Below are 17,144 nucleotides of genomic sequence, written 5' to 3'. Positions count from 1 at the left end.
GAATTTGATTTTGTTTAAATAGACTAAGTGTAGTGAATTTTGTCAGACGTAAAAAGGTTTAGAAACTGGACTGAAGCTAAACTTAAGTCCTGAGTTATTGAGTAACTGTAAAAACGGCAAATGTTAAGATAAAGGAGAAGCAGGTCTTTTACAACACAGAGTGCAGATTTAGCGCTCATCTCGATGTTGTCAGAACCGGTCCAGTCAGTCATCGGAAAAACAAAAAAGTCCAGAAGCGGAAGTGAGAAAAGCCATGTACCGGCAAAGCAAACTCCAGCAGGTTTATGTATTTTTTGACATGCGCTTTAAAAAAGTAATTATAACGGGTTGCTTAATTACAGAAACACAATCAAACAATTGTTTTTGTTTTTAACCTGGTTGGGACTCTGTAGAGACATATTTTTATATCATATAGATCATATATTTAGTCACACTTTACAATAAGGTTTCATTAGGTAATGTTGGTTAAAGTATTTACTGGCATGAACTAATAATGAGCAATACTTGTACAGCATTGATTAATCATAGCTCAACATTTACTAATGCATTATTAACATCCAAATTCATAGTAAACATTAGGTAATATCTGAGTTAGATATTAGATATGATCTGAATTAGATAATAATCTGAGTTAACATGAACTAAAAATGAACAACTGCATTTCCATGCATGAATGAATACTGTAACTAATGCATTTTTCAGTGTTTGTTCATGTTGGTAAATACATTAACAAACATTAACTAATACAACCTTATTGTAAAGTATTTAGGTCCCCACTGTGACACAAGTCCCCACAAATGGGTGTGCATTCAGGTTTAAGTTCTGTTCCGGAACATAAAATCAAGTTCACATACACACTCACGCTTGTTTATCATCATTTTGCGTTGGTAGTGTTACGTTTCAATCAATCAATCAATCAACTTTTATTTATATAGCACTTTACAACAACCAGTTGACCAAAGTGCTTTACACAAGTGAAAGCAAATTATACAACAGAAAAGGAGACGTCGCAAAGCGATACAAAAAACATCAATAAAATCCAACAAAACATTAAAACATAAGAAAGTGTCAGTCCTATGCGTTAAAAGCCAATTTAAACAAGTGGGTCTTAAGCTTGGCTTTCAAAAGTGGCAGGTCAGTGATTATACGAAGCTCAGTAGGAAGGGTATTTCAGAGTTTAGGACCTGCTACTGCAAACGAGCGGTCACCCCACTGCTTGTATCTTGACCGAGGGACTTCAAGCAGAAGTTGGACGTTTAGCTAGGCTAGATGTATGCAACTGTTTGTGGATATGAATGAGAAGGGCTTTAAAATGGAAATGATTATGCTTAACTTAGTTGTATTACATGTGTTTTATCTTATTTATGCATTTTTAGCTATAAAACACCACAACACACATTTATTGTCGAGATTAAAATGTTTGCGTATGATTTTATACAATAAATTTTTTCTAAATAATTACTTATGGGTGTATTTTATAAATATATATAGAAAACACACAAATTATCTTTAGACACACACACACACACACACACACACACGCACACACACGCACACACACACGCACACACACGCACACACACACACACACACACACACACACACACACACACACACACACACACACACACACACACACACACACACACACACAGATTATATAGTCAAACCTCAGACTCCTAAATAATTGACAGCAAAGCAATTGGTGGAGGTTTTTGAAAAATATATACAAACAATTTTTATAGCTTAAGTTCTGAATTTGTTTCATGGTTATTTCTCGGTTTAGATTAGTATGTACTTTTGCAATACTAATATGTTAGTATAATAGCAGACCTCATGGTGGGCAAAAGGATGTTTATGTCTCAAACTATCATCAAACATGCACCCTCCATGTGCTTTTTTGGCAAGACTTCCTGTTTTGGGGTTACAAGAAGGAGATTAACACCATTTCTAGCTTTACAAATCTTCAGCACTAATTTAAAAATAAGCATTCTTTACTTCTTCTGGTCCAATATTACACGACATATATCTCTATTTCTCTCTCTCTATATATATAACTATTTCTTCTGAAATTACTAATGACATCATCTACTATAAAAATAGACTCAAATGACTAAAAATTTCCACTCCACTGCATCATAATGAATAATGTCTCACTCACCATCGACCGACAATCTAGATCGCACACGCTGAAAAACAGTTCATAAACTACTATATTAAGATTTGAACTTAGATGAAAGCTGAATAAGCAATATTTCATTGTGAGGGAGTGAATACATGAACACTTCATGCAAAAAAGGAAATAAGCAAACGTTACTCACCATTACAGTAATGCCACAAGGGTCCATTTTGAACAATGCATAGATATGCCTCTGGCTATAGACTGTAGGTTGCATCCTTTAAAAACGTGCAAGCTCCACCCCTCATTCTTTGATGTATATTACTAATACATAGAAAGCACACTTGTTGCAAATATGTCATGACTCTGGGTTTTTTGCTTTAAAAAAAAAGAAAAGAAAAAGAAAATCATGTGCAGTGATGATCAGTGGTGACACAATGAGTGGTTTTTTTTGGTTTGGTTATCTAAAACTATTTGGTTAGTGGATGAGGAGATTCCCCCTTTGTGTAAAGCACTTTGAGTGTCTAGAAAAGCACTATATAAATGTAAGGAATTATTATTATTATTATTATTATTATTATTATTATAATTATAATTATTATTATTTCCAGAATTCTGTCTATGCAAGTTTTTTGGGAATTCAAGTTCTCAAAAAAGGCAATGAAAGGGAAGTTCTTATCAAAAGGTCATCTTAAAACTTTCCTGTAAAGTGTTGTGCAATAATTAGTATTTTTTTTTCTGTAAAGCTAATGTGTGCTATAAAGTAGATACATATTTACATACATCACATAAACCCATTCATGATTTTACAAACAATTTATTTAATGTTTTTTCTAATAAATTTATTTTACAGCTTTAGGGATGTATCAGTACGCTGGTAAAAAACAAACAAATAGTTTGCAATTGTTTTTGTGTTTGGTGCATGACTTTCTGGTTTATAGGAGTTGAAAAAGATGGTCATATGTCATTCATTTCTGTGAGATCTGGAAAAGAGTAAAATAATGATCAGAACAGAACTACTGTACCTCGCTAAAAACCTTCATGAATCAGTTAAATCAGGCACATTTGTACTGCTTTTCGACAACAAATGGATACAGGTTCAAAAACTGTTTGGGGTCAAAGTGTTTTGGAAAGAATTCTCAGACTCACCAAAGCTGCTTTTATTTGATGTGAATACAGTAAAAAATTGAAATATTGTAAAAAAAAAAAAAAGTATTAAAATTTAACACTGTTTTTGTATAATTAAATATTTTAAAATGTGATTTTATTTTTATAATGGCAAAACAGATTTTTTAGCATTATTACTTTAGTCTTTAGTGATCCTTCAGAAATCAAGCAACATTTATTATTATTATTATTATTATTATTATTATTATTATTATTATTATTATTATTATTATTATTATTATTATCATCACTTTTATGCATCTTTGCTGATGAAAAGTATAATTTCTTTCCAAATAAATAAAATAAATTAAATTGTAAAAATCTTTTGACTTTTCAGCAGTAGTTAATATTACAGAAGCTGAAATCACCTTTCCATTGTGAAATAGGCAGAAGTAAAGGATCATCCACAGATACTCCCTCCAGCAGCTCAAATAAACGCAGGACATCTTCAGGATCATCAACAAACATCTCCTCCGGCTCATCAACACTCATCTCTAAACTGTACTCCTCTCCACTATCTGTGCAAATAAAGACATGGGTTAATTTTCATCTAGTGAATTTCATTTTTATAAGAGACAAAGTGGAGTTTATTATTATTATTTCATCACTTTAAGGTAAAATAATAAGCTTAATTAATTAAACAGCTAAATAAACGTAGCTTGTTACAGGTGCCCTATGAAGAATATCTGGGTATACTAGTATATGGAAATGGCCAACCGTGACCCTCTGACACAATTTTTTCCTTTCTCTCAAGTAAATTACGAGAGTGTAAAACCGTGATGGACAAAGGGCCAATCAGAACACAAAACAGACTGTAGCGTGACTCATCGCCCTCATCATTTGCATGTACACTCACAGGCCGCTTTATTAGGTACACCTGTCCAACTGCTCCTTAATGCAAATTTCTAATCAGCCCATCACATGGCAGCAACTTAATGCATTTAGGCATGTAGACATGGTCAAGACGATCTGCTGCAGTTCAAACTGAGCATCAGAATGGGGAAGAAGGGTGATTTAAGTGACTTTGAACGTGGCATGATTGTTGGTGCCAACGGGCTGGTCTGAGTATTTCAGAAACTGCTGATCTACTGGAAATTTCACATACAACCATTTCTAGAGTTAACAGAGAATGGTCCGAAAAGGGAAAATATCCAGTGAGCGGCAGTTCTGTGGGTGTAAATGCCTTGTTGATGTCAGAGGAGAATGGCCAGACTGGTTCCAGCTGATAGAAAGGCAACAGTAACTCAAATAACCACTCGTTACAACCGAAGTCTGCAGAAGAGCATGTCTGAACACACAACACATCTAACCTTGAGGCAGATGGGCTACAGCAGCAGAAGACCACACCGTGTGCCACTCCTGTCAGCTAAGAACAGGAAACTGAGGCTACAATTCACACAGGCTTACCAAAATTGGACAATAGAAGATTGGAAAAACGTTGCCTGGTCTGATGAGTCTCGATTTCTGCTGTGACATTCGAATGGTAGGGTCAGAATTTGGTTTAGTTTTGGTTAGATTTTGTCAACAACATGAAAGCATGGATCCATCCTGTTCAGTTCAGGCTGGTGGTGGTGGTGTAATAGTGTGGGGGATATTTTCTTGGCACACATTGGGCTCATTAGCACCAATTGAACATCGTGTCAACACCACAGCCTACCTGAGTATCGTTGCTGACCATGTCCATCTCTTTATGACCACAGTATACCCATCTTCTGATAGCTACTTCCAGCAGGATAAAGCACTATGTCAAAGCACGAATCATCTCAGACTGGTTTCTTAAACATAACAATGAGTTCACTGTACTCAAATGGCCTCCACAGTCACCAGATCTCAATCCAATAGAGTACCTTTGGGAATGGGAGCGGGAGATTTACATCATGGATGTATAGCTGACAAATCTGCAGCAACTGTGTGATGCTATCATGTCAATATGGACCAAAATCTGTGAGGAATATTTCTAGTACCTTGTTGAATCTATGCCATGAAGCATTAAGGCAGTTCTGAAGGCAGAAGGGGGTCCAACCTGGTACTAGTAAGGTGTACCTAATAAAGTGGCCGGTGCATGTCCAAAAAAAGGTCTTCTCGTAATGCAACAACTTTCTTTTTTATATTTAGCGCCAGTTTATCAGGAAGTGATTTTGTTCTCTTGGATGAAAATGATGTAATATTCCAGTTTTAAGTTTAATTTGCATCGTTGGTTGGAAACATGGCAAGTGTCAAATTTTAAAGACTTAAAGGAAAGAAGAAGATGAAGATTAAGAAACAGAACATTTACATTAAGTGCCTTCACAGCTTCGCCCCTAATTATCTGTCAGTTTTGTTTGTCATTCAAGAATACAAAATGACACTGCTCTTCAACTGCACCCATATCGTTGGTTTCCTGAGATTTTTGCAAAAGATAAGAAGGCCTAATATTTTACCTTTGACATTTCCACATTCAGTGGTACCGGTAAAAGGCTTCTGGTTCAAGAACAATTTCATATGTGGAAGTTCATCATCACTGTCCTCCATGTCAAGATCAGCTCCATCTGTGATGTACATTTCTCTGTGTCTCCCTCCATCTAAACAGAGGCACATTACAAAGCGTTCTGTGTGTGAGAGTAAGGAACATGCAGTTGTACAATTGAAACTAATAAAACCGTAAACACCTTACATATGAATGGCTGGCTAACATTAACATGCATCAACGATTATTAGTTTTGCAGCACTTATTATATTAGAATAGCAATAATCACTATTAATATGTTTACTATTTGATTAACATCAGGCTGATTTTACATTACGCACATTATTACACCCAAAAATGTATTTGAGTGCAAATTACTTATTCAAAATGAGTTGAATCAACATAATTCTTGAGTTTTTCGATAAACAACTTAATTGCTTTGTGTTCAATCCACTTAAATTTATATAAATTTATATAAATAAAAAATGATTATGTTAACTTAATCAGTTTGTGTTGGGACAACATGAAGGAATAATGTGGAACCCAGAATTTTTTAAAGTGTAGATTATTATTAATACAATTCTACTGAAAGTTAATACTGACTCTATGCATGCATATTAACAACTAATATTACACTATCATTGTTTTTTACTAATATTGTGTTGTTCATCAAATGTAGCCTTGATGATAGCATTATTTCAATAAAATCTCAAAATGAAAAGAAATTTGAACAGTATCGCATATAAAACGTCTGTTTTATAAACTTTTCAAAGAGTTTATTTGCACAAGCAGATACCCAAGGTTACAAAAAAAAATAATAAAATTATGATGATTAACATATTAAATTGTCAAAAAAAATTGTCATAAATTGTTAAATTGATAAAACATATTAAAGGTCAAAAAGGTGTGAATATTACTAACATGTGGTGCATGGGAGAGTGATGGTGTGCTTTGATTGTGCGATCAATCGCTTTGTGTTGAGATGCATGCGGTGACTGTTGCTTATGTGCTGGAGCAGGTGCTTGGCATGAAGGATTGAACAACTGAACAATCGCAGACTTTTCTCAAACAAGACCTCAGCACGAATCTCAAACTTTCTGCCCTGTAGACCAACAAAGACAACAAATGAAAGATGCAGAAGTGGTCTCTGACATAACATACATAGTGGATAATGAAAAATTGGTTACAAGATCACCTGATAGCTAATGGAATGAATGGTGGACCACGGCAAATTATACAGAAACTGATGTTCTCCATTAAGCATCTGGGTGGGAAGGAGGAAAACATACTGTATAACACTTGATGGTTAATAATATTGAGTTTCTTGGACATATCAATTGCTTCACTTCCTGAGAACTCAGGTATTCTTTTTTTTCTGCCTGTATACCTGTCAAAAATGTTGGTAGCAATTAGAATTTACATTTTATAAAAGTTTGCCATGTTTCTGTAAAAAACAAATCTCATTTAATGAACAAAAATCAATTGACTACATCTTGGATAACCCGAGAGTGAGTAAACAGTTAAATTGAACTAACATTAAATGGATAGTTCACATAAAAATTTTAATTTACTCATTATTTACACTTCCTCAACTACTGTAGTTCCAAGAAGATATTTTAAAGAAAGCTGAAAACCTGTAACCATTGACTTCCATTGTAAATACTATGGAAGTCTATGGTTACAGGTTTTCGGGTTCCTTCCAAATTTGAAAGAAGGAAAGGGTGAGTAAATGACGACAGATTTTTCATTTTTGGGTGAACTATCCCTTTAATGTCTATTCTGTCTCAGGTCAGTTTCTGCCATTTTGAGCAGATCAAAGCAAATACACAATTCTATGCTAATGGATTTGATGTGTGTGTATGCAAGCCTTAAATTTTTACCTCAGAGATCTGCAGTCCTTTTAATGTCAGGCCCAAGATGACACAGTTTTGTGTTTTCCTCTTTCCCTGAGAAAGCAGGAATAAAGAAGACCAGAAATGGAGAGAGAGAGAGAGAGAGAGAGAGAGAGAGAGAGAGAGAGAGAGAGAGAGAGAGAGAGAATTTGATCAGTTCTGGAAGGATAAATGTTTGAACCATGGTGTGTAAAGTCAACTAAATGAAGATTGTCTGTTTTTTTTGTTTGTTTTGTTAGCATTGCCTGAGTCCAAGCGCTCTATCAGATACAAAAAGCCAAATAGTTATAATATTACATCTCACAGTGGGCTAAAATACTATTGAAAATCATGATTTTCATCATCAATCATAATCAATAATCATAATCAACATTCAAACCATGCCTGGTATTTATATTCATCTCAGGTGGTCACCTTCTAAATGGTTCAAAGATGGTGGACTCCAGAGACTGTAGTGAACAACATGATTTTGTCACAGCATTGCTTTAAGGTGTATTTAGAAACTTCAATACAGCACTTCTGAGAAAAGTGGACAGTTAAAAACAGTTAAAAAAGGGACTAACTTTGAACAGTCTATAGATGGTGACGGGCACATCAATCAGGGTAAACACGTCCTGTAAGAAAAGCAGGGCAGCCTCACTGGATGGCATGCCCTTAAGTTCCTTGTGCAAGGTTGGGGTGTGCTCCAGGATATAATCTTTGCCATGCTTCTGTACAATCTGACGATTTCAAAAACATCATTAGTTTGTAAATAACCACCCACACCCCATGCTAGTAAAACATGATTACAAGATCTTAACAATACATCATCTAGTCATAGTGACATCAAGATCTAATTTTTTTTTGCATATCTAAATGATTAGATAAGTATTTACTTTATGTCAGTTATCATGTTAGTAACATATGTAAAAGAAAAACCATATATTATCTTCTCAAGATGAGACTGTTGTACTTTCTGCTGCATAAGATCACAGTGTCTGAGTTTGTGGTCAATTTCCTCTACCTACTGTGTAAAAGTATATGTTTGAACCCATGTCTGAATGGGTTCAAATCTAAAGCAAGTATATGTTCCTGTTACATATCAATCATACAGTGCGTACTCTAATAAATCCACAGAAAGCAGATTAAATGCATTTACATGTCATATGAAATTAGCAAAAAGAAAAAAAAAACCTGTCCACCAGATTACACGCAAACTATTTAGGATCTTACTATAATAAAGTAAAACTGGTTAAAGGGTTAGTTCATCAAAAAATTTTAATTATGTTAATTACTCACCCTCATGTCGTTCCAAACCCCTAAGATATTCAATCGTCATTAAAACACAAAATAAGATATTTATGTGAAATCGGAGGTTTTTCATCCTCCATAGACAGCAAGATCACAGACTCAAAGTTCAGAAAAAACATTCTCAAAACAGACCATATGCTTTCAGTGGATCAATCAGAATATTATGACACTGTAAGAATACTTTTGTGTGCACATATGACTTTATTTAACAAATTCTTCTCCTCAGTGTCAGTATAGAATGCGCATTTACATGTCATATACCTTGAATCTGCCAGGATGCGCCTTGGATGTGCTTTTCAGACAGAGGAAGTCAAGTGTGGGCATACGGGGGGATAAATCAATGCACATGAACATGCACAATATACTGACACGAAGAAGAAACTTACATTTACATTTAGTTAATTTAGGTGAAATCTGAGTTTCTTTATCCTCCATAGACAGGAAGGTTCCCAGCTCATTCAAACTTTTGAATAAAGTTCTTATTTTTGTTTTATGCGTGCACAAATGTATTCTCGTAGAGTCATAATATTCCGATTGAACAACTGGACCGCATATGGTCCATTTTGACAATGTTTTTTCTGGACTTTGAATGAGTTGGGGAAACTTGCTGTCTATGGAGGATGAGGAAACTCTCAGATTTCACCTAAATTATCTTAATTTGTATTCTGAAGACAAATTAAGGTCTAGGGGGGTTTGGATTGGAATGGGGTGAGTAATTAATAACATAATTTTCATTTTTTGCATGAACTTACACTTTAGTGCATTTAAATGACCACATGCATTGTTGGCTTATGAAACAACTGAGATATTGTAAGTACATCAACCAGTAAGAATTTGTGAACAAGCTATTCTTCAGTCTACAGTCTAAAGGGGAATACAAGAAAATATAAAAGGGTTTCATACCCATAAAGGGAAATATGCCAGTGGACTGAAGTATTGAAATTTTTGGTCTTGGTAGTTCCCCAGATCAGCTTGCAGAGCGTATGCAACCAGCTGAAAGTACAATCCTTCTTGCTCGAAGCACTCAGATCTTAAAACTCTCCCTTTCAGCTCGGCATAATACAGCTGACGGGCTTCACGGTTTCTTAAAGGATGAAACAAGGAGTTTAATTAAGACTTAACAGATTACAGTCTAAGATTGACAGATGTGCATGACCTTTTTTATCCCTTGACATAGAGGTGTTACATCTAGACCTATTTTCAACCATGATGGAAGCTTTTTTTAGTACCACCTTGGGTGAGGTTTCAAGCAAGCTGATCCATTACGAAACATGGCGTATACACATGAATGATCTCTGATTAGTCTGAGGAAATCTCTATTATGAATTTGCAACAAGGGACACCAAACCCACTCTGTTGAAAAAAGTCAGAAGTAGCCACAATGTTAAGAACACCGTCGGCACAACTTTAATAATAATCCCCCACTCACATTAAGCGATACTAAACTGTAGTGGAAATACAACCTTGCAGAGCACACCAAACTGTACCATACCAAACAGTGGAAAAGCCATAGAATAACTGGTCTTCAGACTTAAACAGGTTTATCATGTTTAGGGTCAGTGGAGTCGTCTTTAGTAGATCGTCCTTCATCTAGTAGGACGTATTTGTATTAAATTGAACTGAATCATTTTTACTAACTACAACTACACTAGCATTCTAGCACTACTCTACTACTGCTCTCAGCCTGATGTACCTGTACTGAATATGTTCTACAAACTGAAATATTGTAATGAATTTGTATCCTTTTCCCGTTCATTCATAAGCAACTTTGACGCAATCTATACTGTATAAAGAACTACAGAAATAAAAGGGACTTGAAGTAATTCAATTCAGGTGTCTACTTTAATGTTTAAATTACATTACAATGTAATTCAATGTAACAGATAAACTGAAACAACATGCTTATTCTGAATGTAATAAAATATATAAAATAATGTTATCGTGAGACATTTAATTATATTCAAAACGATTAAAAATTCATCAATTTATTCTTGTTCTAACTATGCCTGACAAGTTGATTTATTTTGGAAACTATTATTGGCATATAATCTATTGTTATGCTGAATGATATTTTAGTGGGTGTAAAATTAAAATATAAATACGCAGGACATATTGTAATGTACAAATAATACACTTTAACTTATTGTTTTGGTGCTTGGAAACATGTTCATGTATTTGTTGGGTGAATTGTGTTGTGATTGTCTATAGAATTTTTTCTGATTATTTTCACGTACAAGGTTAAATGAAATAAGCAAGTGTGATTAGGACACTGACAAGTCCCAAATCAACATAGAAAAGAATAAAGTGTACTTACACAATTAGCTGAGCATTTTCCACAAAGTACTGCACTCGCAGTGAGAGAATCACCTTTTCCTATGAAAATATATACATTATTAATCAAATGACTGTATACTGTGAGCATGCATACCTCAGCATGTCAAACCTTGCCTCATGCAATTCCATTTACGAAAAACGTGTTCATAGTAGATGCAGGGTCTTCCAAATGGAAAAGAATATGCCCAATTCTACAAAGCAGCACTGCTAGTTGAATAATCGTCTGCTGTGGACTTTTTATTTTAGACTTTTGTATTGTTTTAGCTCATCTGTGGTCAATTTGAGTGAACTTACAGGATGCACATGATCAGATATTTTCTATACGTGTGGATTATTTACAATGTTCAGAGTAAACACAGAGTAAATGACTGTATTACTGCCATTATTTTATTTTAAAACAGACTAGTCATTTTGTTTCTTAATGAGTTGCAGTATATGGAAAAGGCAGTATACAATATTAGTATTTACGTAAACATAGCCAGTTATGAAATAAGCAATTTAAAGAAAAATAATTAATTTAAAATTAAATAGTGGGAATTGTCCAGTTTCTGTTAAAGTTGTTTTATTTATTTATTTTTCCTTAAATTGCATTGACTTTAATGCCAAAATAAATAATACAAAACTACTGTGGTTAATAATTTGGTAATTATTACTTATAATTCAATATTTTGTCTTAATATTTTACTTCTTCAGCAGGTTGTTGAATTTATTTTTGTTAATAATAGTTCAAGGTATTTTTTTTGTTAAAAGTGTTCTTGTAAGTAAGTTATATTTGTCTATTTTTTTTTTTGGATGATCCAAACAATTGGATCATCCAATTGATTGTTTGGATCCATGTCTTAAAAAAATAAATTAGATTATTTATACACTGGTTACAATGTTGCAGCAAACAACAGCCAATCATATGCCTTATATTTAGCAGCTTTAAGCACTGACAGGAACACTTTGCTTTAGCGTTTAATTAGGAAATGTGATATAATCATGAAAAAACATGTCAATCAGAGTGACTGAAGTATTTAACCACCTCTGTAGTGTATTATTTGGGCTTAATATTACCTTTGCGCTATTCTTTTTCCAGGACTTTGGGAGATACAAAGACAATTTCTTCTCCAGATCCAGGAACAGAGGTTGATTGTCTAGGTGAGACAGCAAGAACACAATCAATATAAAAAAAAAAGTCTAAAAGGGTTTACTGTACACTAAAAAAAGATTTTTTCAATACAGTTCACTTATTACCTAAACAAATACTGCAAATTAAATGCAATTGGGGTCATTTCTCATTTAAACAGAATTGAATCATGTTAAACTGACTGAAATTGAGACTATTTGGCTTTGAAACCTGAAGCTTTATTTTGAAACAGTATGTTCCAGTAAATCAGGTAGCCCAGTCTAACTGTGTTCATAGTGAGATTTACTGAAATGCGAATTGTTAGATGTCACCATTGTGGCAAACAGTGTTTGCTTTACTTGGGCTTGATTTACTATAATATTAGGCTTTTTAGAAACAGAAAAAAAGGTGTGATTTCAGATCAGATGATGTCATCATGGATTGATTTCTCACAGCAGCAGTTTTGTGAAAACACCTTGAAAACCTTACACGCTCCAAATACAGAAAACAAGAATCAGGCTATGAATCAAGCATATGACAATGCTTGCTGCTGGTTTTGTGTGATGTTCTCAGCATGCACTGCAGCATAAAGTATGTCACCATTGTTGACATTCATATGCTCATTCTGCTTGATGTCTGTTTTCTAATTTGTCTTTCTAATTGAAATCGTTTTTGAATGTTGTTAAACTCGGATTAAATTTGTAAAAATGTTGACTTTATTCAACATTTTAAAATCTAATCACATCACCATCATGATAAGAGATTAATTAGAGAATCAAACTCTACTGACACTCATACTAAGTCAGTATGAGAATACATTTGACTCAAAGACATTGACTCATGATTCAATTAGTTGTAAAGTAAGACTGACATATTAAAATATTGTTTTATCAATAAATGTATATTATGTTCATACAACAAATTCAGAGCAAACTCTGACCTGACTTTACTAGACTGTATAGGACACAGCATAAATTCACTGACCAGATTATACTCAAATACAGGGCATTATAAATTCTTTCTGGACATGAATTTTGATAACTATATGATTCAAAGGTTATAATAGTTTTACGTATCCAATTTATATTAAAAGTTCCATTTGCACATCAGAAATAAGATAATAATACTCACCTAGTGTAGAACTCATATCATTGTCAAGATATGTCATATCAAATTGATCAGAATTAATAAATTTAATTTTTCTTAAATTGGCCAGCAGGAAAAAAATGACTTGCTCCATCAAAAAACTCATTTTAATTAGTTAATTCTTAACCACGTGTTTTAAATAATGTGTCAAAACAAGCCAACTCTGTTAACATTTTTATTAAAAAAATAAAATAAATAAAAACTCTAACAATTAAATGTATGTACGACAGACTGTTCATTAAAATTTGCAGTGTTTTAGTGAGATGTATTGTTGGGGATTGGATGCATGTTGGATTTATTGGGAAGCTTTACATAAACACAGGAAAATTAGGACTCGTTTAAAGAGCTACAACACAATATTTCAGTGAATGTAAGACTTTTTAATGCCTGAAATGTTGCTTTTGTAATTTAAGACATTTTAAGACTTTAAGACCCAGCGGACACCCTGTTCTGCACAATGAATTGTACAGTTAAATATTACTATGTAGACACTGCTTGAAGAGTGTTTACAGGTTCTTTTTTTTTTACTGTAAAAGCAGTACTTTACATTATAATGCAATAATGGTGTGTGTTTCTTACCATAAACTACATAAAGACTAAACAAGTGGCTTACTATAAATATAACCATTTAGTAGATAAATCCATTTTAAATGAGACAGATACATACTTTGTTAGAGATGAAACTATTTGGAGATTAGATTATTTATTTGGAGAAGATTCATTTGTTGTCATGAACATTGTTTTCATAATATTGACAAATACAAAAACAGCTGATCATGTTTTATTAAATTGCTTCTCCATTTTAGTTAAAACATGACAATTACCATGATTAAAGAAAGATGAAGAAATCAAAGAGTAAACACCAGTGGTAATTTCATGACAATAATGTAACTAAAATATAGGGACAACATTTATGATCTTTTTTTAAGTGAATGATTAATTATTATTATTATTATTATTTTGAGCCTGGGTGCCCATTTTCAGTGTGGGTAAGCATTATGAAGACATGCAGTCAAACCTGTAGGAGGGACTACATGACCAATATCGACAAAAATTATTAACAATGAAACACGCTTTGATTTATAAATCAAAAGAAGTTCAAAAGAGCCTACAGTTGCGTACAAAATCTCACTTTCATTATAAATTGTTATTAATCACAAGGCTGTGTGATATTGAATAAAATATCATATGTGATAGCATGCTAAATAATCCAATATTTGATACACAAGAAGATATTTAACAACAAACATGTTATAACAACATGTTCATATTAACAAGTTACTGAAAGATATGAAAGTTGAATGTATGCATTAAATGACCATTGCATTAAACAAATCAGACATTTTAACAAGTAAAAAAAGAAAAAAGTAAATATTAATATCAACATTTTGGACTAGAAAACCAGAAACTTTGGTTTTAAATATAAAGTATTCTCACACCATTTTCTAACTTTTTGATTTAGTTGCTAATTTAGTTTCTAATTTTGTATGAGTTTATATTATCTTGTTCATCCATTTATCAGATTTGCTCATCCTCCAATGGTTTTAGAGGGGGGAACCCCAACCCAATACATAAAATGGTTACGTTTTCTCATGTGATTGTGCTGATTAAATCACTCATTTGTGGTAAACTATTACAATATGTACAGTTGAAGTCAGAATTATTAGCCATCCTGAATTATTAGCCCCCCTGTATATTTAGCCAAATTTCTGTTTATTGGAAAGATTTTTTTCAACACATTTCTAAAGATAATACTTTTAATAACTCATTTCTAATAACTTATATATAATATTTTCTAATAAACTGTAATATTTTTTTTTAATCTTTGCCATGATGACAGTAAATATTTTACTAGATTTTTTCAAGATATTAGCATTCAGCTTAAAGTGACATTTAAAGGCTTCACTGGGTTATTTAGGTTAATTAGGCAAGTTAGGATAATTAGGAAAATCATTGTATAATGATGGTTTGTTCTGTAGACCAGTGTTTCCCAACCCTGTTCCTGGAGGCACACCAACAGTACATATTTTGGATGTCTCCCTTTTCTGACCCATTAACTTCAGGTGTTGGAGTCTCTTCTGATGTTATGATAAGTTGATTCAGGTGTGTTTGATTAGGGAGAGGTTGAAAATGTGTACTGTTGGTGTGCCTTCAGGAACAGGGTTGGGAAACACTGCTGTAGACAACTAAAAAAATAGCTTAAGGGGGCTAATAATTTTGACCTTAAAATGTTATTTTTTTTTTTATTTAAAACTGCTTTTGTTCTAACCAAAATTAAAAACAAATAAGAGTTTCTCCAGAAAAAAAATACAGGAAATACTGTGAAAAACATTCTTTCCTTTGATAAACATAATTGGAAAAAAATTCACATGAAGACTAATAATTTTGACTTGACAACTGCATATTGTGACACGCACATTTGCTAATTTTAGATATATTGCGCAGCCCTAATGGGCTCAATTTTATTTAACCACACCACCTCCTCTGGCCAGCACTGGTACCCTACTTTAGAAATCCTTGATTTAAATCAAATATGCCCAAACTAGACCCTGCGGTAACCTTTGATTTGGCCCGCCATCCTATCTGAGAAGAGAGGGAGGATGCTGTTTAGAAATTGTCTTTTCAAATCTAATGTAATCTGTTGTTGTTTTTATTGCACTAAGTAATCATTTTAAAAGTTAAACTGGATTAGTTAATATGATTAGTCATGTTTTTTTATTTGTTTTTAAATATTATGAAATAAATTAGAAAATTACCCATGGCAACTTTAATTTAATATAGTTTGGTATATTTACCTTCGGCCCACAGCTCATAATGGTATTTGGTTTTTGTCCCTTTATACGAAAAAGTTTAGGCTTCCCTGATTTAGATAAACAGAAGTGTCACTCCCTTCATTACTGATTTCTGTTTATCTCAGCAAGTAGTTCAATTAGTCAGCAGTTTCACAAATGAAAACCAAAAACAGACCCTTTACAACACTCAGACCAAAGAGATGTAGCTCAGAGATGCCGAGAAGCTCAGACAGCTGGTTAAACACCTCTTGACCTCTGTCCTTAACCTGTAACACAAAAAAACAAGCAACCAAAAAGACAATTTCTCCAGTTTAACTCAAATCAAACCAAATATCAAAGAAAAACATCATATAAAACAACACACTGGCAATGATTACATTTTCTAAAAAGCGAAAAGTCTTTTTGACGGAGAGGAATTGGTAAGAAAGCAGATCAAATTGTTGCTTTTTGAATATAAAAACTGCACTGTGCTCTAAATAGCCGACCAATGTTCTTTCTTCTGTGTTCTACATTTTACACAACTGAAACTCTTAACATGACCATGCTCCATCTCAAATATATTTCAGATGTAATTGTGAAATTAAAATATATTAAAAAAAGTCACTCACCCCAACAGTCAAGCTTAGCTCTTTGTTATTAGGCAGAATAACGCTCAATTCTCTCCTTTGGTTCTTCATTGTAGATGTGATAAGATCCTTTTCCTTCAGCGGTCTCCTTAAATTGCTCGTTGTAGGCAGAGCTTGAGTTTATCTATCTTTAACGCCCTCCCTTTGAAAGTCTGGATTTCTGCTTTTAGCTGGTCTTGAGGGCTTTTCTTCCTTTAAAAAGCTTTCTAGACACCTGCTAGTCT

The 17,144-nt window shown here is 33.4% G+C and overlaps 1 protein-coding gene across 1 annotated transcript; it reads right to left on the bottom strand.

Moving 5' to 3' along the window:
- Nucleotides 1-3,004: 3,004 nt before the first annotated feature.
- On the bottom strand, nucleotides 3,005-17,023 carry LOC130238096 (FERM domain-containing protein 6). Its single transcript, XM_056469006.1, has 12 exons — nucleotides 16,903-17,023; nucleotides 16,470-16,560; nucleotides 12,305-12,384; nucleotides 11,229-11,287; nucleotides 9,818-9,998; nucleotides 8,188-8,343; nucleotides 7,613-7,678; nucleotides 6,928-6,996; nucleotides 6,654-6,834; nucleotides 5,707-5,847; nucleotides 3,655-3,804; nucleotides 3,005-3,102 (listed from the first exon to the last, which is right to left on the bottom strand). The coding sequence occupies exons 1-12, from the start codon at nucleotides 16,969-16,971 to the stop codon at nucleotides 3,077-3,079; spliced, it is 1,269 nt and encodes a 422-aa protein (XP_056324981.1). The 5' UTR covers nucleotides 16,972-17,023; the 3' UTR covers nucleotides 3,005-3,076.
- Between the last annotated feature and the right edge of the window lie 121 nt (nucleotides 17,024-17,144).

The sequence above is a fragment of the Danio aesculapii genome, chromosome 12 (genome assembly GCF_903798145.1).
Source record: "Danio aesculapii chromosome 12, fDanAes4.1, whole genome shotgun sequence".
In the NCBI taxonomy this organism is placed as follows: domain Eukaryota; kingdom Metazoa; phylum Chordata; class Actinopteri; order Cypriniformes; family Danionidae; genus Danio; species Danio aesculapii.
This window is presented reverse-complemented; position numbering and strand designations above follow the sequence as displayed.

Bases quoted from the DNA above. Each gene is read 5' to 3' on its own strand.
- LOC130238096 (XM_056469006.1), bottom strand. From the start codon at position 16,971: ATGAAGAACCAAAGGAGAGAATTGAGCGTTATTCTGCCTAATAACAAA. The intron at 12,385-16,469 runs GTCTGTTTTTGG...TGTCTCACCTAG, and splicing joins TGGTCTGAGTGTTGTAAAGG to ACAATCAACCTCTGTTCCTG. The intron at 6,997-7,612 runs GTAAAAATTTAA...CTTCCCACCCAG, and splicing joins AAGGACTGCAGATCTCTGAG to ATGCTTAATGGAGAACATCA.